The sequence below is a fragment of the Bos indicus genome, chromosome 25 (assembly GCF_029378745.1).
Source record: "Bos indicus isolate NIAB-ARS_2022 breed Sahiwal x Tharparkar chromosome 25, NIAB-ARS_B.indTharparkar_mat_pri_1.0, whole genome shotgun sequence".
Classification (NCBI taxonomy): Eukaryota; Metazoa; Chordata; class Mammalia; order Artiodactyla; family Bovidae; genus Bos; species Bos indicus.
The window spans coordinates 3,985,926-4,013,469 of record NC_091784.1 but is presented as its reverse complement, the minus strand read 5'-3'; the positions used below and the strand labels follow the sequence as shown (position 1 = coordinate 4,013,469).

Sequence of the window (27,544 nt, the reverse complement as noted above, 5' to 3'; positions counted from 1 at the left end):
CCAGGCTCAAGGCACAGCCTGAACTGAGTGCAGAGCATGGAAAGGCGGTTAAACCAGCTACTACATCCTGTAGGAAAGACCACTACATCCAGATAGTCGGTGGCGCCTGGGACAGCATGACTGAAAGAATTAAACCCAAATCAGGCATGAGGGACTAGGTCCAGCTAACTGGCTGAAAAGGAGCCAGTGATGAAGAGCTGTCGTCTCCCACCGCCCACAGGGAGCCGAGGCCCGGCTGGCCAGGGCACAGGAAGGACGCACACTGAGCTCCAGGCAGCGGAACGTTTGCCCGTCGGAGGAAACGACGGGACGCCCACGCTGCACTGTGATGTGATCTCCCGTGTGGGTTCCACTTCCTGTGGCCTGGACTCGGCCTGGACAGGGCCACTCACAGCAGTCGAAGGAGGCCCACAGCCCAGCTCGAGCCGGGCCCAGGCAAGGGGGCCCCGGGGGCCTGCACAGCCCCAGAGAGGCCCCTGCACAGCCCCAGAGAGGCCCCTGCAGGCGGGAAGCCTCAGGCTGTGGGCAAGCTAGGAGGGGCCCGTCCAGTGGACCTCAACTCCGGGTGGATGGAAAGTCCCAGAGTGAAAACCACCATGGGATACACCCACCCCAAACACACGAACACCCCCAGGAGAGCCGGGAGAGGGCCTCAAACTTGTCAGAGCGGCCGGTGGAGGCAGCCTGGGGTCTGGCCCTGCCGGCCACGGGCCATCCCTTCGGGGGTGGGTGGGGGATGGGGGAGGGAAGTCGCGGGGCAGTGCCTACTTGAGGTGATCCCAAGATCCCCACAGAGGATGCTGTTTCCGCCCGCGCTCAGGATCCTTAGTGGTGGCGGGAGGAGCAGAGCAGCCTCCCGGCCTCTGCCGCGTGACTGCGGTTCCCAGGCCCCTGCGGTTCCCACATCCTGTGGGCGCCTGCTCTCAGACGCCTGGGCTGCACCGCCGGACGAGGCTGCAGCCGCCAGTCTGCACTCTGCCTGCCTGCACCCCAGGGGCTCCTCGAGGGCAGCCTCTGTGTGTCCCCCCAGCACCCAGCCCGCACGTAAGAGGGAGGGAGAGACGGGAAGCTGGCCAGGAGGGTGACCCTGTACGAAGCACTTCCGATCTGCCGCCCTGGTTCCCCTCTCCCCTCCATCACCCACGCAGCTCTTGACAACGCATGCCCCCTCCCACCTCCCCTCACACACAGCCTGCTGCAGGCATCTGAGCCTACCACCCTCCTGCTCTGCAACCATCGCTGGCTCCCACCTGCTCGCAGAGGGAAGCTGAGGCCCCCCTCCTGTCACTCTGCCCCCACGTCATCACCTGCTGCTGTCGGTGGCTTCCCATGGAGTGGTTTGCTCCCTGTCTGTCACCAGAGGATGTCCTATATTTCTCCTCCTTTGTAACTTTTCTCACGTTCACGCTGGGCTGTGTCCTTCCCCATCGAGGCAGCACGTGTGCTGAGGTCCACCTCCAGGGGCCTGAGTGAACCACCACAGCCTGGTGTTTCAGGCGCAGCTGACCTGCCTCGGGGACAGGAAGACACTGCGGGGCACGGCTGAGGCAAAGGTGCCTGCTGGGTGCTAGAGAGAGGAAAGTGGGTGAGGCTGGGGGAGGAGGGGTGACCGTGCAGCCTGAGGCAGGACACAGCTCCAGCCCTGGCCAGTCGGCTGCCTGCCGTGCGGCCTTGGGCAAATCACTGAACGCCCCACACGCGCCTGGTTCCCTACCCCCACCACCATCCCCCAAAGGCAAAGGTCTGCTGATGTGAGCCTGTCTCCTCTGTAGCCTTGGCTGGACCACTTTCGCCTGAGCATCAGGTCCGCAGGGGCACTTGGTCCTCGGAAGAAGCCTTGGCAGCAACCCCTGCCTCTGGCTTTCGGGGTGATGACGAAGCCAGAGAGCTGGCCAGAGGCAGCCACAGCTCACTCATTTGTCTGTGAAGCTTGTTGGCTTTTGAAATGAGACAGGAAGGAGGGTTGAGGTGGAGCCCGGCACAGGAAGAGGTGAGGAGCCCCGGCTGCAGTGACAGCTGGTGGGCTCAGGGGAGTGCAGGAGCTGGCGGGCCACATCCCCGCTGCCCTGCACAGTCAGCAGCCCCCGATCCATCTGGACAGGGATCACTCCCACCCTGGACAGATTCTGTCGGCTGAGGGGCCCGGCTGACCGGCCGCAGAGATTTCCAGGACATCCTGCCCTCCACCCAGCTGCCTCTGTCCACTGGAGCAAGGCGGAGCCCAGAAGTGCCAGGATGGAGCAACCCCAGTCCCCCAGTCTCGGCCTCCCTGGGGAAATGAGGCCCGGGAGGTAAGTCGAGTGCAGGATGGGGGAGGAAGAGGAGACAGCTGACAGGAAGGACCATGACTCTTAAGGCCTGAGCTGCCCTGCAGAGGGCTGGCTGGGGCAGCCCCGTGAAGGTGTCCCTGCGGGTGCCGGGAGCTGCTGGGCAGGACGAGATCACAGTGTGGATAAACAAACACATGCCCAAGGGCAGCCCACCATGGGCGAAGGGGACAAAGCCCAGCTCCCCAGGTACCAACGACAGGACGCCGGGAGGAGCAGGAAGTAGCCGGAAAGCGCTGCAGATAGGCAGAGGTGATGCTGAGCAGGGCAGCCTGTGGTTAAGCTTGAAATCAGCGGACCTTGGCCCCATCCGGGCAGCCCTCTTCCTCCCTTAAGATGGAGGGGACAACACCAGACCTGCCCAGTGTCCTGAGGACCCAGGAAGGTGGTGCAGGGGGGTGGGATTGGTTACCCAGAGCCTGCTTCCTAAATGTCGCCTTCATGTTGGGTGAGCAGCCTGCAGGGGCCTCACCCAGCCGCGCCCACGGATGGAGACGAGGCTCATCATTCTGAGAGGGATAGACTCCTTCTCAGAAGAGGCGCCATGGAGCAGGTCCAGAGTGGCTGTTGGCCTGGGGTCCTCTCCCATGGCCAGTCTCCTGGGCCCGAGGCTTCCTCCCTGTCCTCTCAGTGTAGACCCCTACTTCCCCAAGCCCTGGGGCTCACCTTTAGTCACTGCAGGCCATCCTGCAGAGAACACCCCTCAGCAGCCACTGCTGCTGGCCCCGGGAGGTCCTGGGAGTGGGGTGGTTCCTGGGCCACCTGCTCGGCTCCCCTCCTCTGTTGTTACTGGCCCAAGGGTGGAGGCCAGGTTGCGGGGGGCTCTTATCCGAGAAAGGGTGCCAGATGACAGAACAGTCTACTAATTGTGAATCTCAGATTAAACAATGAGGTGGTTTTTTCTTTTAAAGTTTAAGTATGTCCCAAGTATTACACAACATATACTAAAAGAATTATCTGGGGACTTCCCTGGAGGCCCAGTGGTTAAGACTCTGTGTTCCCAATACAGGGGCACAGGTTTGATCCCTGGTCAGGGAACTAAGATCCTGCATGCTGCACGGTGCAGCCAAACCACCCCCCCAAAAAATTGAAAAGAATTACTTGTTTACCTGAAATTAAAATTTCACTAGGTGTCCTGTATCTTAATTTGATAAATCTGGCAACCGTAGGCAAGGCTTAGTGGGGCAAGAAGGATGGGTGTCTGATGAGGGAGTATCTGCTCTGGTGCCGGTGGCTAATGGGACCCAGAGTTGGGGAGCTCACCTCCCCACTTTCCCAGGCACACGCGGCTGGCCTCTTCCTCCCCGCTCACTCCTGCCTGCTGCCTTCTTCGTCACTTGCCTAACCACTCTCTGGCCCAGGGGTTCTCCATTCTGGCTGCTCATTAGAATCATCCAAGCAGCTTTACCACACGTCCACGTAGGGGCCCTACACTAAACCAGTGAAGTCTCTGTGTGGCCGGACTAAGCAGTGGCTTTTCTAAAACAGTGCTGCAGAGAATGGCCATGTAATCCAGCCACCCCACTTCTGGGTGGACACACGGAAGAGCTGAAAGCAGGACCTTGAACTGCTAATCTGCCCTCCCTTGTTCACAGCAGCATCGCTCACAAGAGCCAAAAACTGGAAACAACCAGTGTCTGCCTATGGGTGGAGGCCTGAACCAAATGTGGTCCATCCATAAAATGGAATATGATACAGCCTTAAAAAGGAAAGACATTCTAACACACATTACAACATGGATGAGCCTGGAAAACATTATGCTCAGTGAAAGGGGCCAAATATACTGCGTGATCCCACTTACATGAGGAACCCAGAGTCATCAGATATACAGGAACAGAAGGTAGCCTGGTGGTGACCAGGGACTGGGGAAAGAGGGATGGGAGCCAGAGTCTCCATTGGGAAGATGAAAAAGTTCTAGAGGTGGATGATAGTGATGTTTCACAACACTGTAAATGTACCCAATGCCACTGAATAGAATGCTTAAAAATGGTTAAAATAGTAAATTTTATGTTATATACATTTTGGTGGTGGTGGTTTAGTCATTAAGTCATGTCTGACTCTTTGGGACCCCAGGCTTCTCTGTACATGGGATTTCCCAGGAAAGGATATCGGAGTGGGTTGCCATTTCCTTCTCCAGGGGATCTTCCTGACGCAGGAACCGAACCAGGGTCTCCAGCACTGTAGACGGTCTCCTGCATTGCAAACAGATTCCTTACCACTGAGCCACCAGGGTACACTTTACCACAATAAAAATTTTAAATTAAAAAAATATACAGTGCTCCAGACAATGTTCTAGAGGCAGTAAGCCTGGCCCTTCTTCCACATGGTCCTGCGTGCTCCTGGCCACCACCCAGTACCCCCCAAGGCCGTCAGTTACCCGGTGAGCGCACCTGGACATCCAGTGCAGGGGGCTGTGTCCAACCTGGGCCACACCCTGACATCACACCGAGAGCAGGACGCAGGCCTGGGTGTCCCAGCTCGTGTAAGAAGAGGCGGCAGGAGCAATTCTTTGTTTTGGTTTGCGTACATTTGAACTTTTAGACAGCTGCTAGCATAGCCGTCTCTAAATTGAGGTATAACTTAGCCAGTAAAGCGCGCTTGGGGCTTCCCACGTGGCGCTAGTGGTGAAGAACCCACCTGCCGATGCAGGAGATATAAAAGACACTGGCTCGATCCCTGCGTCGGGGAAGAACCCCTGCAGGAGGGCGTGGCAACCCACTCCAGTATTCTTGCCTGGAGAATCCCACGGACAGCGGGGCCTTGCAGGCTACAGCCCATCAGGTCACACAGAGTTCACGACTGACGCAACTTAAGCATGCACGCACAAAGTGAGCTCAGTGGAGTTTTACATATGTGTACACCTGTGTGTACTCTGCCCAAATTAATAGGTAGAGGTATCCAGCAACTTTGACGGCTCCCTCACACCCCTGTCCAGTCAGAACCACCTCCAAGGGTGAGCACATGTTCACTTCTATCTTTTCAGATCAGTCTGGCCTGATTTTAAACCCCCTGCAAATGGAATCACAGAGGCTGTCTCTCTTGCATCAGATTTCTTTCTCTCACAGTGTCTGTGCGAGTCAGCCATGTTGTTGAGGATATCAGTAGCTTATTCTTTTTCTTTATTATGTAGGATTTCATTATATGAACGTTCAAAAAAATCTCATCCTTTTGTTGGTGGACATTGGTTGTTTCCATTTTTGGGGACTTTATGGACAAAGCTGCTATAAATGTTCTGATCTGTGGTTTGGTGGACATAATCATTAATTTCTCTTGGGTTTATACCTCAGGGGGAAATTACTGGGTCACAGAAATATAACCTTATTACTACCAAATATTTGTCCAGAGTGATCTTAAGTTGCATTTCTCTAATGACTTCTGATATTCTCTTCTGTGACATTCTTCAAGTTTTCGGCTCATTTTATTGTTGGATTTTTGTTTCTTACTGATTAATTAATGTGTTTGGGATGTCGTGTCCAAGTCAGAGGTTTGCTTTCTCGCCCTTTTAATTATGTCTTCTAACAAACAGATATTCCTGATTTTATTTCATTCAGAGATTCCTGAATCCCAAAACACTGCTCTTTTCTTTCATGCTTAGTGCATCTTATGATCTGTTTAATCTTTACCTAGGCCAAGTTCATAAAGATGTTCTCCCGTGTTTTTTCTAAGGCTTGACTATGTCAGCATTCACACTTAGATCTCTGATCCAGCTTAAATTAATGTTTTGTGTATAGTGTGAGGTAGGGGTCATGGTTCCTTTTTCCCACATGAACATCCCATTAGCCAACACAGTTTAATGCAAAGACCACCCTTTCCCCACTGCACGGCAGTGGAGCCCCGTTATAAACCCAGTGATCATATATGACCAAGCGATCGTATATATGTGGGTCGGTTTCTAGACCCTCTATTCTACTGCACGGTCTATTTGTCTGCCCTTGTACCAATATCTATAGCTCTACACTAGGTTTTGTGCTTTTTTTTAAAGAGAAGTTTCTTAAAAAATTATTTGACTGTACTGGGTCTTTGTTGCTGTGTGCAGGCTTTCTCTAGTTGCAACGAATGGGGGCTACTCTCCAGTTGTGGTGGCTGGGCTTCTCACTGCTGGCTTCTCCTGGCTTGAGGGCTCAGTACTTGTGGTACATGGGTTTATCTCCCAGTGGTATGTGGGATCTTACCAGACCAGAGATGGAACCCATTTCCCCTGCATTGGCAGGTGGATTCTTAGCTACTGGATCACCAGGGAAGTCCCTACATGAAGTCTTGATACTGTGTACTGTGAGTCCTCAGGCTTTGTTCTTCTTCGAAATGATTTTGTCTATTTCAAGGTTTTCTGTTTATGTTTTACAATCAGTTTGCCTCTCTTCCCCCTCTCCAAAAAGCCTGCTGGGATTCTGATGGAGATGTCAATCTATTAATCTATTTGGGAAAGACAGACATCTTAATAATATTAAGTCTTTCAATCTATGAACATAGCAAATCCCTAATTTTAGGTCTTCTTACTTGTTTTATAGTTTTCAGTGTAGAGGTCATGAAAATTTTTTGCTAGATTTATTCTTATATATTGGATATTTTTATGGCATTTCGAATTTTTACTTTTGATTTGAGTGTTACTTAGTAAGTAGAAATATAACTGATCCCTTTCATGTATTGATCTTGTGTCCCGAAACCTGAAGTTCATATATTTGTTCTAACAATTCTATTGTAGATTCCTTTGGATTTTCAATATATATAATCATGTCAACTATGAATAGTGATCACATACATTTATCTTTTCCTTTTCTAATCTTGATGTCTTTTCTTTCTTTCATTTGCCCTATTGCACTAGCACCTACTTTATTAAAAAAAAAAAAAAGCAACCATCAACTAGGATAGGTTACCCCTGAGGAGTGGAAGTCAGGTTTATATTTTACTTACTTTTATGTTACTTATGTGATTTTAGTGTTTGCCTTTTATAATTCTATAAATGATATTTTTAAATGAGGGGAGAGCAGTACATATCAGTTAGCAAAATCTTTCACTTTTATGCATTGGAGAAGGAAATGGCAACCCACTCCAGTGTTCTTGCCTGGAGAATCCCAGGGGCGGGGAAGTCTGATGGGCTGCCATCTCTGGGGTCGCACAGATTCGGGACACGACTGAAGCGACTTAGCAGCAGCAGCAGCAGAAGCAAGCAGTTGAAATTCACAAAATAAGAAGCACTTCCTTAATCCCTCTGTCATATATTTCCAGCTATCCTCTAGCCAGACAAAAATGATATCTTATTTTTTTTTAAGTATCTTATCATAATTCTCCTTTGCACACTGATTTTTTTCCCACATAGAAATACACTGTAAAACATACAGGAAGTTCAACAAACTCCAAGTCAGATTAATTCAGAGACCCACATCAAGACACATAATAATCAAACTTTCAAAAAACAAAAAGAATCTTGAAATCAGCAAGAGAGAAGCAAATCATCACATACAAGGGATCCTCAATAAGATTATCAGCGGACTTCTCACCAGAAACTTTGGAGACCAGAAAAGAGTAGGCTGACATGTTCAAAGTGCTCAAAGAGAGGAACTATCAACCAAGAGTCCTAAAACCAGCAAAACTGTCCTTCAAACCTTAAGGAGAAATTTTGTGTTTCATGTGACGTACAATTCAAAAAAATGTTTTTTCATGGGCTGACCAAATTCATTGACTTGAAATGTTATTTCTGTCACATTACCAAATCCCTTCCTATGTAAATAATATAAATATATATTTGTTCCTGGATCCTATATTATGTTTTATTGACTTATGATTCTATTTTTGTGCTATCCCACCCTGCTATATACATAGCTTAATAATAATGGAAGATTATATTCAAGAATGCAAGTTCTGTTGGAGAGAAAGTGGGAAGGGATAGTTAAGGAGTTTGAGATGGACATGTACGCACCACCATATTCACAATGGATAACCAACAAGGACCTACTATACAGCACAGGGAACTCTGCTCAGTGTTATGTGCCAGCCTGGATGGGAGCGGGGTTTGGGGGAGAATGGATACATGTATATGGACGGCTGAGTCCCTTTGCTTTTCAGGTGAAACTTCCACAACATTGTTAATCGGCTATACCCCGATATAAAATGAAAAGTTTACAGTCTGGAAAAAAAAATCATGGAAATCTAAATAAAAAAAGAATGCAAGTTCTTGCCACAACAAAGACCCAAAGCAACCAAAAAAAAAAAAGACTGCAAGTTTGGTTTGAAGTTAGGAAATCCACAAGAGCAGCTCACAGTTTAAAGGCAAGATAAGTCACGGCACTCCCTCCCGTGACTTCACACACACTGAGATATGTCCACGCTCCTGAGGACCAGGGCTCGAGCCCCTCTGACCTTGCCTCCTAACCCCATGGTGAGCCCACTCGATCGCCGACTGTGCTCTGGCAACCGGCAGGGAAGTCCACTCGGGTCTTGTCCTGCCTGCTAGTCTCCTGGTTCTCTGCATGACTCTCTCCCAACTTTCAGATCTCTGCTCACGTGTAGCTCTTTCACAGAGGCATTCCCTGGCCACCGGGATCCCCTCTGCCCTCCCCCGGGACCCTGACCCTCTCCATCATGCGCACGGTTTATTTTATTCAGGCACTAACTGCCGTTTTCTTCTTGTGCCATTATCCTCCACCCCCACCACACTCAAAAGGTAAGGACTTGGTCCAATTGTTCACCGTTACATCGACAGTGCCTTCAGCACACATCAGGCCCCCAGTGAACATCTGGTGGCTGGATGAATGACTGGAAGGATAATGCTGCTGCTGCTGCTGCTGCTAAGTTGCTTCAGTCATGTCCAACTCTGTGTGACCCCATAGACGGCAGCCCACCAGGCTCCTCTGTCCATGGGATTCTCCAGGCAAGAACACTGGAGTGGGTTGCCATTTCCTTCTCCAATGCATGAAAGTGAAAAGTGAAAGTGAAGTCGCTCAGTCGTGTCCGACTCTTAGAGACACCATGGGCTGCAGCCTACCAGGCTCCTCCATCCATGGGATTTTCCAGGCAAGAGTACTGGAGTGGGGTGCCATTGCCTTCTCCAGGAAGGATAATAAATCGTGCAATTAGATCAATGCCGCTAAACAGTCATTTGCTCATTTAGCAGACAAGCCTAAAAGTTTTATAAAATGTGGAAACATACCTTATGAGGCAGGTAGATTATACAGCACAAATCTTATTGTCAGTAAAACCATGGTTTTTAGTCCAATTCAACTGCTTCCTGGTCATGCATCTCTGGGCAAAATCGTTGAACCTCTCTGAACCTCTATGTTCTCCTCTATAAAATGGGAGAAACAATGGTAATGAGAATTGTTACAGAACATAAGGAAATGATGTGAATCCAGTGCTTAACAGAAGGTCAGGAACACAGTAAACCTTCAACAAGTATTATACAGTGTTAACCTGAATGGCAAGAAGAAATGAGGAGTTGAAGGAATCTTTTCCCAAGAGGAGAACTAATTAGAAACTGGTCATAGGGACTTCCTCGGCAGTCCAGCAGTTAAGATTCCGCTGCACGGGTTCCATCCCTAGTCGGGGCACTAAGATCTCGCACGCGACTCGGTGTGGCCAAGAAGTTTAAAAATAAATAAAAACTTTTAGTTAAAAAGAAATAAAAGAAACCAGTCAAAAACATCAGGTCTAACAGTTTGGGCTAGAACTCCTCCTGGGAGAGTCAGGATTCGGACAAGGATGCTGTCCTTCAACACTGCTGGCAGCAACAGTGAGGTCTGGCCATGCAAAGAAAGTGTTCAAAATCACAGTTAGGTTTTTAGAGAAGAGATGAAATTATTGTATTGCAGTCATTCAAAAGCCTGAAGAGAGGGTTTTTTGTTGTTTTTTTTTTTCTGGTTTATAATTCATTATTTTTGGCTGTGCTGGGTCTTTGTTGCTGCCTGGGCTTTTCTCCAGTTGCCTCGAGAAAGGCGGCTCTCCAGTTGTGGCTTCTCATGCGGTGGCTTCTCTTGTTGCAGAGCAGGGGCTCTTAGGGCTCACAGGCTTTAGTAGTTACAGCACAAGCGTCCAGTAGTTGTAACTCACAAAAGGGTCAGGAGGCAAGGTCTGAGAGGCTCTGGAGCACAGCTCAACAGCTATGGGCACACGGGCTTAGTGGCTCCTCGGCACGTGGGATCCTCCCAGGTCACGGATGGAACCCATGTTTCCTGCATTGGCAGGCGGATTCTTTACCCCTGAGCCACCAGGGAAGCCCCTCAAAAGCCTAAAGAGAGTTAACTGAGAAATGATGAAAACTCCTGGGAATACTTAACACCTGGATGGGATAATGAGATTAAAATACACAACAAGTAATTGTCTTCTTTGACACCAACAAAATTCATAACAACAACAAGAATTATTTAAAAATACTTAGACACAAAGAAGAAACTGGCAAGATCTAGATAAGAAAAACTATAGTTTAGCAAAGGATCTAAAGGAAAACCTCAATAATAGCTCCATTAATCCATGCACGTTAATACAGCTTAAACCAGTATCCTAGCCAGTTTCTTTTCCCCTTGGTATTAACATTTAGAAAAATGAAATAAAAGAGCCAGAAGGGACCTGGAGAAGTAGAGGGAGCGTGGCCTTGCTGCTAAGTCGCTTTAGTCGTGTCCAACTCTGTGTGACCCCATAGACAGCAGCCCACCAGGCTCCTCTGTCCCTGGGATTCTCCAGGCAAGAACACTGGAGTGGGTTGCCATTTCCTTCTCCAATGCATGAAAGTGAAAAGTGAAAGTGAAGTCGCTCAGTCGTGTCCAACTCTTAGCGACCCCATGGACTGCAGCCTACCAGGCTCCTCTGTCCATGGGATTTTCCAGGCAAGAGTACTGGAGTGGGGTGCCATTGCCTTGCCCTGGCCTATTTCTGAAGTCCCAAAGTAGTTCAGCCCAGTTGGACACTATCTACCTCAAGTTGGCTGCACTAACTCTTCAGTGTCACCATGAACTGAATGCTTGGAAAATACTTTTTACTTATTGCCAAGATTCTTTTGCGCTTCCCAAGTGGCTCAGTGGTAGAGAATCCACCTGCCAATGCAGGAGACTTGGATTTGATCTGTGGGCTGGGAAGATCCCCCGAAGGAGGAAATGGCAACCCACTCCAGTATTCTTGCCTGGAGAATCCCATGGACCGAGGAGCCTGGCAGGCTCCAGTCCCATGGGTCACAAAGAGTTGGATGTGACTGAACACACACAAACTTCTTTTAGTATTTTCCAGGTAGAAAGATCCATCCCAAGTTAAAATGCCCGGGAAGCCCAATCAAATCCAAAGTAGAGGAGTGTGTTGGATCCTGGGGGCTATAGCCAGTGGATCTCTCTTAAATGAACCCTATCTGGACCCAGAGAGCTCCAGGGCTGGAGGGTGTGGGTCAACCACTGCCTCTGCCACCCAAGGCAGCAGGTGTAGCCTCTGCCCAGCCTCACGTCCTTTTTTCTCTCCTAGACCCATGGACAAAGGATGGCTGACCCCTGCCCGCTGAGTGCCTGGGGCCCTGCTGGAGGGGCTGCCGAGGGCTGGACACCCTGCCCGCTGCAGGTGAGGAGGGGGTCCTCCAGTGCCCGCCTTTGTTGAGGGAAGGACACGCGGGGGCGGCCAGCTTTAGCCGTGGGACCCACTCCAGTCCCCAGGGAGGAAAGGGAACGTGGGTGGGCAGGGCTTTGCCTCTCAGTGCCCGCATCACTGTCCCCGGCAGAAAACACGCTGCCTGCGGTTCAGGAGGAGCCTGTGCTTCCCGGAGACACAGGACACAAAAGGAGCTGAGTGGCTGCTCTGAGAACCAGTTCTCCCCTCCCTTTCGTCTCCTCCTTTCTTCTTTTCTTTTTAAATTAGCAGACTTTAGTTTTTAGAGCAGTTTTTGGTTCATAAAAGAATGGAGTGGGAAAGACCGAGATTTCCCCCTCCCCGCCTACACGCACCCTCCCCCGCCAGAGGGGCATGTTGGTTACAATCGGTCACCCACACCGACACGTCACGATCACCCAGAGTCCAGAACCGGCATCAGCATCAGCCCTGGTGCTGTTCCTTCTATGGCTTTGGACAAACATACACACCGTTGCAGTATCACAGAGTCGCTTCCGTGCCTCGGCAATCCTCTGCGCTCTACCAGTTCATCCTCCCCAGAGCCCTGCCGGCCACTGTCCGCTCACTATCTCCGTGGCTCTGCCGTTTCCAGAAGGCCATGGGGCTGGAACTGTACTGCACGCAGCCTCTCTCCGTGGGCCTCTTCCACCCTTCCCTTCTCGCCGGTGGACCTGTTCCTAATTAGCCCCGTTTCCAGGTTACAAATGAGGACACCACGGCACAGAGAGCTCAGGCGGCCCGTCCAGTGTCGCACAGACGGTAAGTGGCAAAGCTCAGATTCCAGCCCGGGGCTCCCTGCCCCTGGCGATGCTCCTGGCAGCAGGGCCCACTGTGGCCACCCAGGAACAAACCATGCCCCCCCAAACCCGTCCTGGAGGCCAGACCGAGGGCCAGCCGCCCGCCATCCGGGGAGGGAGAGAGTGGACCTTCATCCCACCTGGGCCCTGAGGCTCGGTCACCTGTCCCAGGCCACTGGGCGGGACGACAGAGGCAGCAGACCCAGGCCTCTCTCCACAGCCCCTGGCCGCAGTCCCCGACTCCATGAGGAAGCAGGAATTGCGCCCGGGTGGGGAGACTGGCCAGGGCCACACCGCCAGCTCCCCAGCCGAGCAGGTGAAAGCCCTGGTGGACCTGCTGGCCGGGAAAGGCGGTCAGGGCCCCCAGGCCCCGCAGCCCCCCAACAGGACGCCAGAATGCCCGCTGAAGCCCCGTGGCAATGGTAGGCCCATGGATGGGGATCCCCAGGCCTTTTCCCCCTCCCCCTCCCCCCTCCCCTCTCCCACCCTCCCCCATGGCCTCTGTCCTGCAGACTTGAAGATACAGAAACACCGGGAGGCCCTGCTGAACAGGACTGGGGGCGGCCCCGAGCTGGGCAGCCCCTCCCCAAGGCTGACCAGCCTCCTGATGGTGGAGGGTCTGACGGACCTGCAGCTGAGGGAGCACGACTTCACGCAGGTGGAGGCTACGCGCGGGCGCTGGTGCTCAGCCAAGACCATCGCCCTGGACAGGCTCTTCCTGCCCCTGTCACGTGTGTCCATCCCCCCCCGCATCTCCATCACCATCGGGGTGGCCGGAGTGGGCAAGACCACCCTTGTGAGGAACTTCGTCCACCTCTGGGCCCGAGGGCAGGTGGGCAAGGACTTCTCTCTAGTACTGCCCCTGACCTTCCGGGACCTCAACACCCATGAGAAGCTGTCTGCAGACAGACTCCTCCGCTCCGTCTTCCCGCACGCTGGGGAGGCGGGCCTGGCGTCAGCAGTGCTGAGCAAAGCCCTCCTGGTCCTGGATGGCCTAGACGAGTGTAAGACGCCCCTGGACTTCTCCAACACTGTGGCCTGCATGGACCCCAAGAAGGAGATCCAGGTGGACCACCTGATCACCAACATTATCCGGGGCAACCTCTTCCCGGAAGTGTCTGTCTGGATCACCTCCCGTCCCGGAGCTGCTGGCCAGATTCCAGGGGGCCTGGTGGACCGGATGACCGAGATCCGGGGCTTCAGCGAGGAGGAGATCAAGACCTGTCTGGAGCAGATGTTCCCCGAGGACCCTGTCCTCATGGGCTGGGTCCTGAGCCAGGTGCAGGCTGACCGGACCCTGTATCTCATGTGCACCGTCCCGGCCTTCTGCCGGCTAGTGGGGGCAGCGCTGGGCCACCTGCACCGCAAGAGGCCAGGGCCCCCGGACGCCGAGCTGTGGCCCCCGAGGACCTTGTGTGAGCTCTACTCGTGGTACTTCAGGATGGCCCTTGGCGGAGAGGGGCAGGAGAAGGCCAAGGCGAGCCCCCGCATCGAGCAGCTGGCCCACGGCTGCCGCAAGCTGGTGGGCACGCTGGGCCGGCTGGCCTTCCACGGGCTGGTCAGGAAGAAGTATGTGTTCTACGAGCCCGACCTGAAGGTGCTGGGCGTGGACCTCGTGTTGCTACAGACGGCCCTGTGCGGCCGCTTCCTGCAGCGGGAGGAGACGCTGGCCTCCGCGGCCGCCTACTGCTTCACTCACCTGTCCCTGCAGGAGTTCCTGGCGGCCGCGTACTACTGCAGCGCCTCCAAGAGGGCCATCTTCGACCTTTTCACCGAGGGTGGCGTGTCCTGGCCCCGGCTGGGCTTCCTCACACACTTCCGGAGTGCGGCCCAGCGGGCCATGCAGGCTGAGGATGGGCGGCTCGACGTCTTCCTGCGATTCCTCTCAGGCCTCTTGTCCCCGAGGGTCAACGCACTGCTGGCCGGCTCCCTGCTGACCCAGGGCGAGCACCAGGGCTACCAGGCCCAGGTGGCCGAGCTCCTGCAGGGCTGTCTGCGCCCCGACGTGGCAGTCTGCGCCCGGGCCATCAATGTCCTTCACTGCCTGCGCGAGCTGCAGCACACCGAGCTGGCCCGCAGCGTGGAGGAGGCCGTGGCCAGCGGGGGCCTGGCCAGGCTGACCAGCCCCCCACACCGCGCCGCCCTGGCCTACCTCCTGCAGGTGTCCGACGTCTGCGCCTGGGAGGCGCCCCTGCCCCTGTGCCTCAGCCCCGGCGTCCTCCAGAGCCTGCTGCCCCAGCTGCTCTACTGCCGGAGCTTGAGGTGGGCGCTAGGGGCAGGGGCAGGGTGTGCAGGAGGAGGGTACAGTGAGGACCGGGCGGGCTCCTCCCGCCCCCATGCCCCTCTGTGTCCCGTCCTGGGGCTGCTGTCACCAAGGACCACAACCCAGGCGGCTTCAAACGACAGAAACCTCTTCTCTCCCGGTTGTGGAGACTGGAGTCTAAGAGGACGTCGTCAGCAGGGCCGTGCTCCCTGGGAAACCTGTAGGGACAGTCCTTGGGTCATTCCTGGCCTTCCCAGCCTGCGGTGTCTGCCGGCAGTCCTTGGCTTGCAGACCCAGGCTCTGCCTCTGAGGTCACACGGCTGTCTCCTCCGTGTCTGTCTTCTCATCGATCTCTCTCTCTACTGGGGACACTGGTCCCCACGCTGGGTTACAGACCACCTCACTCCACTATGACCTCATCCTCGCTCGTTATCTGCAACAACTCTATTTCCAAAGAAGGTTGCATTCCTGAGGCACGGGGGTGGGGGGTTGTAAACACCAGTATATCTTACAGGGGTAAACCACTCGACCCACAACACCCCGTATAGCACCCCAGTGCTGACAGAGGCCACGCCCATTCACTCCACCCTCAGCCTGTCATCCTCTGCCCACTCTCTGGACTTCGGTGGCAGGGAGGGGAAGGCTGGAGGACCAGGGCCATTCTACAATCCTTAAAGGAGGGCAGCTGGTGTCCGACTGACACACACACTGTGGGGGCTGCAGGGAAGACAGCCCTGAGGGTCAGAAGCCCATGGTTTATGCCACTGAACCTTCCAAGTCGCCTGGTGGGAGAATTCTGAGCACGCAGGTGTCCTGGCACAGATCTCTGAGTCGCTCGGCAGGGGCTTCACTGGGATGGAGAGGAGGGGGCGGCAGAGGGTCTCAGCCTAGGTGTCTGAGCTTAGCGGCCACTCCAGTGCCAGGGACCTCATCCCACCTGCCCACGGGCAGCAGTAGGACCACTCACTACCGCTGTTCCTCCTGACCAGGCTGGACACCAACCAGTTCCAGGACCCCGTGATGGAGCTGCTGGGCAGCGTGCTGAGTGGGAAAGACTGTCACATTCAGAGGATCAGGTAACACAGACCCAGGAGACCCCACACAGGGTGCTCGCCTGTCTCTCAGGGTCCGGGGCTCTTTTCACATCCTCCTCTCTGCTCAAGTGGCCTGCGATGCTTTCCAAGAGAGGTATCTTCAGGGCGTGTGGCTCAAGGTGCAGACTGCTTGTTTCCATCCATTCCAGAAAGTTCCAGAGGCCCAGGTACCTCACTTGTAAGAAGAGAGAAAGGATATGGCAAGAGTCAGATGCTACCGTAGATATGTTTTCTCAATACTGTATGCGTGGATGTACTGCCAGGCCCGATTCACTCTACATCCCTCTCAGAGTTTGCCCTCAGATGGTATTCAGGATTACATCTTTAAAAAAAAAAATCCAAACGTTTAAATTTAAAAATTCATATTAATTAAAACAATTTAAACATCGCATCTTTACTATTCTAATTAATGACAGTTTATATACTAACTGCAGAGCAGATCTATATGCTCATGAAATCTCTCCTATAAATAACATAGCCAAGTCCAAATAACACCTGATTTGAATCAATGTGATGACCAGCAGCTGGCTTTGGGAGAACTAGGGAAGTGAATTTAGAGAAAATAAGACTCAGAGTGTAAATTTTCATAAGCCTCACATAAGCTTCCAGCTTTTGAAACCATCTTTTTCTGAAAAGACAAAAATATAGATTGAGTCCAGACCCAAAGTAAGTCATTGAGGATAGTGGTCAGAGTGGTGAGCTCTGTGTGACCTTGGACCTCTGTGTGACCTTTGTGCCTGAAGAGGGTAAACAGTAGGGGTTCAGGGGTCCCCTGGACCACTCTTCAGTGTGTTCAGGGTATACCCTTTCAAGGTAGATAGAGATGTACATTTTATTAAAGTCAGCTTCATAGCTCAACCATTTTGCTTTCTTGCTTTAGAGAAAGGACAGGGGCCACGGGTGTGCTGGAGCCACAGGTTCAGCCACCAGGTCATGAGCAGGAATTTTTACATGTTGACAGTGCTAGAAATTGGCCACAGTGGGAGTATTGACACCATGGAAATTAGCCAACGCAACAAATCAGGGCTTTTGTTATTTCGCTTTTTCCTGAGAGTTGGTTCTCCAGCACAGCCCTGGCTGGAATCCACGTGGTCGTCTGCAGTAACTGCCCATCCTCTCTGCTGCACTGTTTGTGTAGAAGCTGTTGCACTCGATTCTGGTCAGACTTCTCCCTGGGGCCCTCTGCTGGGCTTCCCAGGTGGTACTAGTGGGAAAGAACCTGCCTGCTGGTGCAGGACACAAAATGAGACAAAGGTTCGATCCCTGGGTCGGGAAGATCCCCAGGAGGAGGGCATGGCCGCCCACTCCAGGATTCTTGCCTGGAGGATCCCATGGACAGAGGAGCCTGGCGGGCTGCAGTCCATAGGGTTGCGAAGAGGAGGACATGACTGAAGTGACTGAGCACGCACACATGGGGGTCTCTGCTAATGTGAGGGCCTGTCCACCCACTCTGGCCCTACCATGCCCATCTGCTGGGCCTGGCTCATCTGGTCTCCCCCTGCGTCCAGGCCCTGATGATGCTATGGTGGCTGACGGGTTTGGATCACAGGCCTGGAGTTGCAGAAGAGGTGATGAGGTTAAAGACCCTCATTAAGCACCCTCTCCTTCTCTTCGGGCAGCTTGGCTGAGAATCAGATCAGTAACAAAGGGGCCAAAGCTCTGGCTAGATCCCTCCTTGTCAACAGAAGCCTGACCACTCTGGAGTAAGTAGGACCCTCACCACTGGGATGGGGGGAGCCTGTGAGCCGTCGTGTGAAGCCCCCTAGGCAACACTCTCCCCAGGGTGGGCTGGAATGACAGCTGAGCCAGCCAAGTCTTGGCTCCTCCTCAGCTGCTGGGGCTCGCTCACAGAAGCACCAGAATATTGGCCTTGAATCTGGTGTTATCATCTCCTCTCCACACTCAGCCCAAGCCCACTAGTCCATCAGACCCTGCTTTCTTCCCTGCTTCGTGTGGGGCCATCATAGGGAATGCCTTCCTCAGTTGCCTAAACAAAGATCTCTGCCCCAGTTCCACCAAACAGGGCTTTCCTGGTGGCTCAGACAGTAAAGAATCCACCTGCAGTGCAGGAGACCCATGTTCAGTCCCTGGGTAAGGAAGATCCCCTGGAGAAGGGAATGACAACCCATTCCAGTATTCTTGCCTGGAGAATCCCATGGATGGAGGAGCCTGGTGGGCTGCAGTCCCTGGAGTCACAAAACAGTCAGACACGACTGAGCAACTAACACCACAAACCCTGGCACCTTCTCTTCAAGGAGCACAGATTTAAAGATCTGAGTAACTTCTGTCCTGCCTTCCCTCCCCGGTAACTGGATAACTGGTCTTTTCTCTTCCTCTGCCAGTCTCCGCAGTAACTCCATCGGACCTCAGGGGGCCAAGGCGCTGGCAGATGCTCTGAAGATTAACCGCACCCTGGCCTCTCTGAGGTACGTGTCACCTGCTTGCTGCCTCTGCCCCCAGGAGGTGGCTCAGAAAACCATCTCCTCAGGTGCCACCCGTGCAGCGGGAGGTAATTCCCAACAGCAGCCACAAGATACTGGCTCCCATCCAGTGGATGCCAGGGCATCCTGTGTGCTGAGCGAGTTCCTAAGTGCAGCTCTTCACTGCGCCTGTGTTCAGGGTCTGAACTGGGGAAGGAGGAGAAGAGGGAGAGAGGTACGAGGAGGTCTGACAGGCAAAACAATCTACGAGGAAAAGTTCTTGTCTCCATAAGTGGGAGGTCCCCAAGGCCATGACATCAGGATGACCCCTGAGGTGTCTTCCAAGACACTGAAATCCCATCTTTCAGATGCTCCCCATGGTTTGCTGAGGTTTGCTGGGCTCCTTTAAGGGGCCAGTGGCTGTATCCATCCTTAGTTGATGGATACAATGCGTTGATGCGTTCTGTTGGTTTGTTTTGCTCATTTCCTTCTTTTTACTGAGGCAAAATTCACATAAAATTTACCATTTTGGAGTGTACAGTTCAATGGCATTTAGTACAGTCACAGTTATGCAACCAACACCTCGATCTAGTTCCTAAGTATTTACATCCCCCTAAAAGGAGTCCCTCTACCCATCAGCAGTCACTTCCCATGCCCCCCTCCCCCCTCAGCCCCTGGCAACCACCAATCTGCTTTCTGTCTGAAGATTTTGTGTAAACGGAATCAAACAGTAATTTTGTGCCTATCTTCTTACACCCGGTGGAATGTTTTCACGGTTCATCTATGTCGAAGCATGTGTATTTCATTCCATTTTAAGGCTGAATAATATTCTATTACATGGACCACGATTTGTTAATCCATTCGCCAGTTGCTGGACACGGGTTGTTCCCACCTATTGGCTATTGTGCTGTACATATTTGTGTACAAGCTCTTGAGGACCTTTTTTTCAGGTCTTCCAGGTGGATACATAGCAGTGGGATCTGCTGGGTCACAGGTGACCCTGTGTTTAACCTTTTGAGGAAACGGCCCGGCCTGCTTTCCTCGGAGGCCACACCGTCTAATGTTCCTACCAGCAACTGGGATGAGAGCTCCAAGTTTTCCACGTCCTCACCAACACCTGGCTGCTATGTTTCAGCTGTAATTCAGACTATCGATGACCTTGTGGTCCAGTGATCAGGGGCTCCTTGTCCACAGCCAGCAGGCAGGTGCCTGGAGAACCCAGGGAAAGCCTGAGGCCAGAGCAGCGGTGGGAAGGGCCAGCTCCCCCACTCCCTGGGTGTGTGGGGTGAGGGCCTGCCGGGCACCCTCTTGGGCTCCACCAGTGATGCCTCTCCTTGCCTCCACAGCCTCCAGAGCAACAGGATCAGGGACGACGGTGCCAGGTGCATGGCTGAGGCATTGGCCACCAACCGGACCCTCTCCGTGCTGCAGTGAGTGGGCATGCTGGCTGGCAGAGAACGGTTTTCTCTCCTCTCTTCTCCTCCCCCAAGGGCCTCTCTGTTTCCTGCACAGAGGGGTGGATGGGACAAGGCCTGGAGGCTTTCTGAGCCATCTGCACGGCCCCTGGAAAACCTGACGTCCACTGCTTTTCCGGAGAATAGGTGTTGGGGGAATAATTACAAACAGAGCCTCCCACCAAGATGGGAAATCCTCTCCACAAATGCAGAAAAGTACGAAACAGCTTAGTTACTGGAGTAAGCACTCAGCTAGCCTGCAGTGAGCATCCAAGGTGACCCGCCAGTGGGATGGCAAAGACAGAAAGGAATCTCACCCTTTCCTGCAGCCGAGCAGACAAAACCCTTTACATGTGGGTTTTCCAGAAAGACCACAGCTTGTCCTCAAACAAGAGAACTGGAAGAGCACCGTTTGTCATACTTAGTTTATCCTAAATTTGCCTGTCGTCCGGGACGGGGAGCTGTCTATGCCTGCCTCCTGCCTTCATGCCGAGGAAAATGAAAACTCCTGGCTTTATGACAAGCAGGCACTTACAGCTGGAGGAGGTGTTGCCTTCCTAGATGTGCAGGGTTCAAAGAGATGGCGCGGAGGCCCTTACCAAAGACATTCCTAGGCTGTAAGTCTGGCAAGAGGCTAACTTCTATTAATAGCTCTTAAAAAGATTTACATACTCTCAAAGGGACAGGGAAAGGATTTATAATCCCTAGTTTCCTCAAGGAAATACTCTATGGGAGGGGAGGGTTTTTTCCTCCCCCTGCTCTTTTGGAACCAAGGAAAGTTCCATTTTGCTTGGATTGTAGTTAGCCTCATACAGATGAGGTCCTGGCCTGCCTGTCCTAGGATGAACACAGGGGTCCTCCTGTAGTGTCTTCTTCCTCCAGATTTAGTGTAAGAGGAAGTAGCTTCTGCAGACGAGGAGCCTAAGCCAGGGTCCGCCCTCAGGAGGACTGTAGGGTGGGGGGAAGGCTGCCGGTTGATCTGAATGGAGGCAGACTGCTGAGTGTTGAGAAGGCTGGTCAGGTGAGGGGCCAGTGGGACTTGTATGTAGAAGTCTTCAGAAAGTCTCCAGTTTGGAAGTTGATGGATATTAACAGTGTCCGCTGGTCACTGCTTTCTGACCCCTCAAGGGAAGGCCCAGCTGCCCTTGCCTCTTTTTGTTGTTTAGTTGCTAAGTCGTGTGTTACTCTTTTGCGAACCTATAGACTGTAGCCTGCCAGGCTCCTCTGTCTATGGGATTCTCCAGGCAAGAATACTGCAGTGGGTTGTCATGCCCTTCTCCAGGGGATCTTCCCTATCCAGGGATCGCACCCGCGTCCCTGCATTGGCAGCAGGGTTCTTTACAACTCGGCCACCAGGGAAGCCCCCACCGGTAGCCTCTTACTCTTCACATAACTCCATTAGTCTAATTAGCAACATTTTGGCAACAATCCAAGGACCCCTCCCCCATGCTGCGGTAAACTTGAACCAGACTGTCCTTGGTCTGGGACTGCCTGTGGCCAGCTTTACCGAAGGACCCTTCTCCTTCAGCCTGCAGAAGAACTCCATCGGGCCAGTGGGAACCCAGCAGATGGCAGATGCCCTGAAGCAAAACAGGAGTCTGAAGGAGCTCATGTGAGAAATGCAGAAGGGCCAAACTGGTACCCTTCGTGCCTGGCACAATGCCCAGCTTATCACACATATTTGTGAGCATGGGGTGGGTAGATGGATGGATGGATGGATGGCTGAATGGGTGGGTGGATGAGTCAGTAAATGGATGGATGGATGAATGAGTGGGTAAGCAGATGGATGAGTGAATGAATGATTGAATGCATGGGTACTAGAGAACTGGTTTTGGACTCCAAAACCCTGAGCCAGGAGAATGGAGATCCAGATTCCCAGGAAGGAGTGAGGTCCAACTGTCTCAGGCTTACCTTTACTGACATCCCAGCCACATTCACAGAAAGATCACAAATGCCTCTCGCTGAAGGGTTGGCCCTGCCCCCGTCAAGGAGTCGAGAAGGACACTGCTACCTTGATCTCTTACAAAAGCTGCCTGCCAGCCGGCCTCAGACAGAAGAAACTGTGTACTGGACCCCCTTGAGACCAGAGACAGCCCTTCCCTGGAGGGCTCCCGGACTCTGACCCCTCCTGGCTTCACCCCGCCCGGCCGCTCCACCCACGTCCCTTCTCTTGCAGGTTCTCCAGTAACAGCATTGGCGATGGAGGCGCCAAGGCCCTGGCGGAGGCCCTGATGGTGAACCAGGGCCTGAAGAGCCTGGAGTGAGTCCCCAGGGGGTGGATGTGGGCAGAGGGTGACTCCCCGCCCAGGTTCCCTGGCCAGCAGGGGGGCAGGTCCTGGTGAAGGGCTGTCAGTCAGAACCCACCAGCCCATGACCCCGGGCACTCTGTGCTCCGAATGTCTCTCCCTCCAGCCCACCAGGCCAGTTCCCTCTCCCTGGACAGTAGGTTGGTGTTGGTTCTGGAGTTCTCAGAGTGACAAGCACCGAGTGCCCTTTAGGAGCTGGCCTAGGTGGCTGTGGAGGGGGCTGGCTCCAGGGGCCGTGGTGGGGAGTGGGGACACCTGGCTGTGCCGCTTTCTCCGGGGGCTGCAGACACATGTCCCTCAGAAGTCATGCGGAGCTGCCCAAACCAAGGTGACGTCTAAACTCTGGCACTGGTGGCGCTGGCCCACCTGCCCTCAGCTGGCAGGGGCTGGACTACGGGGCACGGGAGAGGAGTGAGGAATGGGGAGGGCACAGGGGTGGCACAGGGCCCCAGCCCCCTGCTGCACTCAGGGCCCATGACCCCGGAAGGACTGCCCCCCCCCCGCCCCCGGGTCCTGAGTCGGCCACACCCAGGGCACCCTGTCCTCTGTCTGCAGCCTGCAAAGCAACTCCATCAGCGACCCGGGAGTGGCAGCGCTGATGGGGGCCCTCTGCACCAACCAGACGCTCCTCAGCCTCAAGTAAGCCCTGCCCTTCCCTCCGTTCCTTGGCTGGGGGTCTGAAGGGACTCTGGGACGTGGAGGGAAAGGCTGGTGCTGAGAAACCCCCACTCCCACCTCCACCCCGAGGGCCTGGGAGGGGGAAGAGCCGTGGTTGGGCAGCTTGACCCTGGAGCCTGGCCGCCTGCGCCCCAGCTCACGGGGACGGGGGAGGGGGGCAGCCTCTGCAGGCGGGTCTGCCACCCCCTTCCTGAGGGCAAGCCTGCAACCACCAAGCACGCCGGCCTGCCCCTCCCCCTCACACCTCTGAGGTCCTGGCGTCTTATCCTTTTCCTCCTGGACTGTCTGTCCTCCTGCGGACAGTCCTGGGCAGGGGAACACGTGGCTGGCAAGCCTTGCGAGGGGGGCTTCCTGGAGTGGGCTCTTCCCGCCTCCACCCGGGGCCCACCTAGGGTTCCAGGCTTCTAAACAGCCTGAGCACCTGGACGCCTCGCCACCCCCCCCAAAGGCCTCCCCTGTCTATCAGCAGCTTAGAGTCTTCTCTTTCCTCAGCCTTCGAGAAAATTCCATCAGCCCGGAGGGAGCCCAGGATCTGGCACGTGCTCTCCGCACCAACAGCACCCTGAAGAGCCTGGAGTATGTGAGGGGGCAGGCGGGGCTTCCTAAGGCTCTCTTATGCCACCAGGGTCCCTGCCCACCCCAGGCTGGGAGCTGACGGGCTGGCCCTTGGGAGAAGGATGTGGTTGGGGTGGGGGGGGTGGCCGGGAGGCCTGGTGGTGACCCTGACACATATCCCCCTCTGATGCCGCAAAGTACACAAGGATGGAGTGAGTGGTGACAGTCACCCTGCCTGAGCCCACACCCCCGCAACAATTTAGGAGAAAGGGGGTGGGGGGGACAGCACATGGGCCAGGAGTGAGTGAGTCACCAGGCAGCTCTGCCACCTCCTGGCAGGTGACCAGACATGGAGGCCCACCAAGCAGAGCTTGCCCCCTGCCCACCCCCAGGACACGTGGCAGGCGCGGCACCCGGGAGCACATTCAAGTGCCCTGAGAGCCTGAGCCCAGAAATCCCAGTGGACAAGATGCAGCCTTGGGGTGGAGCTGGGGATCGGGGAGTGGTCTGGATCCCCAGGGAGCAAGGACGGGGGCTGCACTGCTGGCTCCGGCTCACTTGCCTGCTCCCCTCTGCCCAGCCTGACAGCCAACCTACTCCACGACCAGGGCGCCCAGGCCGTCGCAGAGGCAGTGAGGGAAAACCGCACCCTCACATCCCTTCAGTGAGTCCACGGCGCCCCCAGCCGGCCCTGTCCTCCCAGAGCTGCAGGGCCCCACTCAACCAGGGGAGACAGGAGGCTCAGGGTCCCCGCCCCCCGCACGGCCTCAGCAGGTTGTGCCCAGCCCCCTGCTCTGTTTCCTGGGGCTGATGCATGGAGAGGCCAGTGGTGGGAGGTGGGCGCCCACGCTGCGCTGTGTCACACACTCCATGCAAGGGCCCCTCCCTGGGACCAGCCTGGGGGAGGGCTGCAGGAGCTCTGCCCACCCTGGCCAGGATCCCATCCCCAAGGATTCCACCCACTCTGGTCACTCTCCTGGGAGAAGCCCCTTTTTTCTGGAGCTCCCAGGACCTCCTGGCTCTGCCCTGGGCCATGTCGTCACGTGTGTGTGTCTGCCCAGCCTGCAGTGGAACTTCATCCAGGCCGGCGCTGCCAAGGCCCTGGGACAAGCACTACAGCTCAACACGAGCCTGACCAGCCTCGAGTAAGTGGGGCCTCCGAGGGGGCGGGAGGTGCAGACTCAGCCACCCTGCTGCCCACAGGCTCTCCTGCCCTCAGCATGCAGCCTCCTCTGCTCCAGGGCCAGAGAGCATGTTTCCATCTGACTTGGTGTTGTGTATATATATACTTTTTTTAAACAAAATAACAGCTTTGCTGAGATATAATCCACTCTTTCAGGTGTACAAGTCACTGGTTTCTAGTATATTTACAGAGCTGGGTAACCATCACTAAAATCAATTTTTGAACCCTTCAGTCACCCCGTGAAAAACCTCATGCTTATCAGCACTCACTCCCCACTTCCTCCCTAGTCCCCTAGTCCTGACAAACACTAATCTACAGTCTCTATGGATTTGCTTATTCTGGACATTTCACAAAATTTAAGTCACAGAATATGTGATCTTTCTGACTCACGTCTTTCGTTTAGTGTAAGGGTGCCAAGGTCCGTCCACACTGTAGCATGTGTCAGGGCTTCGTTCCTTTTTCCGAGTAAATAACACTCCACTGCGTGGGCAGACATGATGCTTATCCACTCACCCGCTGATGGACATTTGGGCTGTTTCCACTTCTGGGCTATTATGAGTAACACTGCTGTGAACGTTCGTGCACAAGTTTCTGCGTGTGGATACATGCTTTTAATTCTCTCTTGAGCACACCTGGGAGCAGACCTGCTGAGTGAGGTGCTCACTCTGTGTTTACCCTTTGAGCTTCACCTGCTTTTCATGCTCCCACAGCTTCTGATATACGCCCTGTCTGGCAGGTGCTTCCGTTTGACTCTGAACATGCTATTCCTCAGGGTCCTGTCCTGGGTCATCTTCTCCCGAATGATGTCTCTTTCTAGAAGCTCCTCCTCACCCAGGGCTCCAATTCCCTTTGAAGTCCTGGAGGCGCCCACATCTACAGCTCAGACCTCTCTCTTGAGCTTCAGACCCCCGTGTCCACTGCCCACTCCACTTCCCCCTGGGTGGACCCGGTTTACCTCCCCCACAAGCCTGCTTCTTGGTTCCTCACCATGTGCGGGGTCCTGGCCACCACTGTACAAGCTAGAAACATCGCCGTCCTCCTCACTTCCCACCGCAGCTCATCTCCAAGTCCTGTCGCTTCTCCTCCCAACATTCCACCCAGCCTCCTCCACCCGCACGGCCACTGTCCAGGGGGCTAGCGTCACTCACCAGCCTCACTGCCGCAGCCTCCACATCCAGTCCCTCCTCTCACACTGCTGGCCAAAGATTCCCAAACGTCAATCTATCCCCATCCTGGACAAGTTTAGCTGGCTGCCCAGTTCCTGCAGGGTGAAGTCCAGCCCTCATTGTGGCTCCCACAGCCCTGAAGTTCTGCTTCCTCTGCACCCCTGGGGCCTCACTCCACACCCCAGCAACTTGACCCAATTCTTCTGGGTTCCTTGGATGTGTCAGGCCCGCCCCCATCTCTCACGCGTGGGCTTGGTCTAGACCTATTTCTGCCGAGCAGCCTCTGTGACCACACTGGGGAGGGCACTTCACACTTGGTCTCTCATCTCACACGTTCCCCCACCTGAGTTCCAAGAGGCCAGGATTGGGTTTGCTGATCCCCAAGGCACTTAAATATTTGCTAAAATTATCAATGCAAACTGCTCCCTCAAACGTGCCAGTGTCCACTGGAACTAAACTCTTAGTCATTTATTGCTCCAGGGCCTTCCACTTTCCTCCAATGTGGAAGAAAAAGGGGGGAAAAAAAAGCTGTCAAACACCGACCAGCAAGAATGGCTTGAGGACTGAGAGCTTTGATTTTGGGGATGGCTTTGAAAATCACACCAGTTTCTTGTGGACAGTATTTCCATGTGTCCGTTTCTGTTTTGCCTAATGGTCTAGACTCATGCAGACTCCAGACCACTGTGCAGGCTTAGGTGGCCATGGGGCAGTGGCCACACAGGAGGTGCAATGATCCCCAGAGATCATCTACTATGGGGTGTGTGCTCTGATTTAAATCTAGAAGGTCCAAGCTCAGCACGTCCTGCCAGAGCGTTGGCTCGGGTCCTGTGCACCTGGGTCAGACTCTGCGTTCAGTTTACAGGAGAATGCCATTGGGGATGAAGGTGCCTCTGCAGTGGCCAGCGCGCTGAAGGTGAACACAGTCCTCACTGCTCTCTAGTAAGTCCTGACGTGCACAGCTGGCCCTTAGCCATCTTTCCACACTAAACATCCCCGTTTTTCCCAGGAAAGGCAGGTGGGTTTGACTTTCTTAATATTAGTGATTAGGACATCAGGCATCTAAAAAGTAAGAACTAGGGGTTCCGGGGTGTCCCCCAAACTCTCCAGAACACCTGCACTTCCTGTGTCCAGACCTCTGCCTGGCATCAGTGTGGGCAGGAGATGCAGCATTCTCTGGACACACCACAGGCCAACAACTTTCAGCGCTAGTTCACCGGTTTCAGCCCTAGGTCAAGGGGGTGGAGATGAAGGGTGAACGCGGATGGAGCTGGGCCGGTGGGTGTGTGGGCTGGAGGCTGCCCACCTGCAATGACCGCATCTCCTCTTACAGTCTCCAGGTGGCCTCCATTGGTGCTCCGGGGGCCCAGGCACTCGGGGAGGCCCTGGCTGTGAACAGAACCTTGGAGATTCTAGAGTAAGTATTCCAGTCTCTGGCTACAGCTCATGAAGTCAAGCTATTGACTCAGAGTGATCATATATGGAAGGAGGACATGAACATGGAAACTCCCAGATCACTTCGATGCCTTCAGAGAGATCAAGGAGCTCCAGCCTCTCCAGCCCCGTCACCCTCTTTTCCTGGGGGTCACTCGTGGGTCCTCTTCTCCTTGGCCTTGCCCAGACTGAACATGTCCCCAGGCTGTTTAGGGGCCCTGGGGAGGAGACAGTGGCCACTGACCCAGCTTGTGAGAAGATTTGAGCTCCAGCCCGAGCTCTGTGGGGCTCTCG

At 54.1% G+C, this 27,544-nt stretch overlaps 1 protein-coding gene across 4 annotated transcripts in view; it reads left to right on the top strand.

Annotated features, from left to right (window-relative positions):
- Nucleotides 1-1,806: 1,806 nt before the first annotated feature.
- The window catches only part of NLRC3 (NLR family CARD domain containing 3), a 28,260-nt gene continuing 2,522 nt past the window's right edge, over nt 1,807-27,544 (top strand). The window contains exons 1-17 of one of the 4 annotated variants that reach the window (XR_011563994.1): nt 1,807-2,291; nt 11,766-11,858; nt 12,601-12,662; nt 12,921-13,122; nt 13,213-14,962; nt 15,953-16,039; nt 17,677-17,760; nt 18,400-18,483; nt 19,824-19,907; nt 21,460-21,543; nt 22,108-22,191; nt 22,793-22,876; nt 23,408-23,491; nt 24,051-24,134; nt 24,532-24,615; nt 26,601-26,758; nt 27,150-27,233. Coding sequence is in view for 3 of the 4 variants with exons in the window: in XM_019988330.2 (XP_019843889.2) it covers nt 12,945-13,122; nt 13,213-14,962; nt 15,953-16,039; nt 17,677-17,760; nt 18,400-18,483; nt 19,824-19,907; nt 21,460-21,543; nt 22,108-22,191; nt 22,793-22,876; nt 23,408-23,491; nt 24,051-24,134; nt 24,532-24,615; nt 26,675-26,758; nt 27,150-27,233 (2,939 nt within the window). In the remaining variant the exon portion in view is untranslated. The remainder of the gene's footprint in view (nt 2,292-11,765; nt 11,859-12,600; nt 12,663-12,920; nt 13,123-13,212; nt 14,963-15,952; nt 16,040-17,676; nt 17,761-18,399; nt 18,484-19,823; nt 19,908-21,459; nt 21,544-22,107; nt 22,192-22,792; nt 22,877-23,407; nt 23,492-24,050; nt 24,135-24,531; nt 24,616-26,600; nt 26,759-27,149; nt 27,234-27,544) is intronic. The other 3 variants (XM_019988330.2, XM_070779534.1, XM_019988331.2) reach the window with 3 other exon arrangements.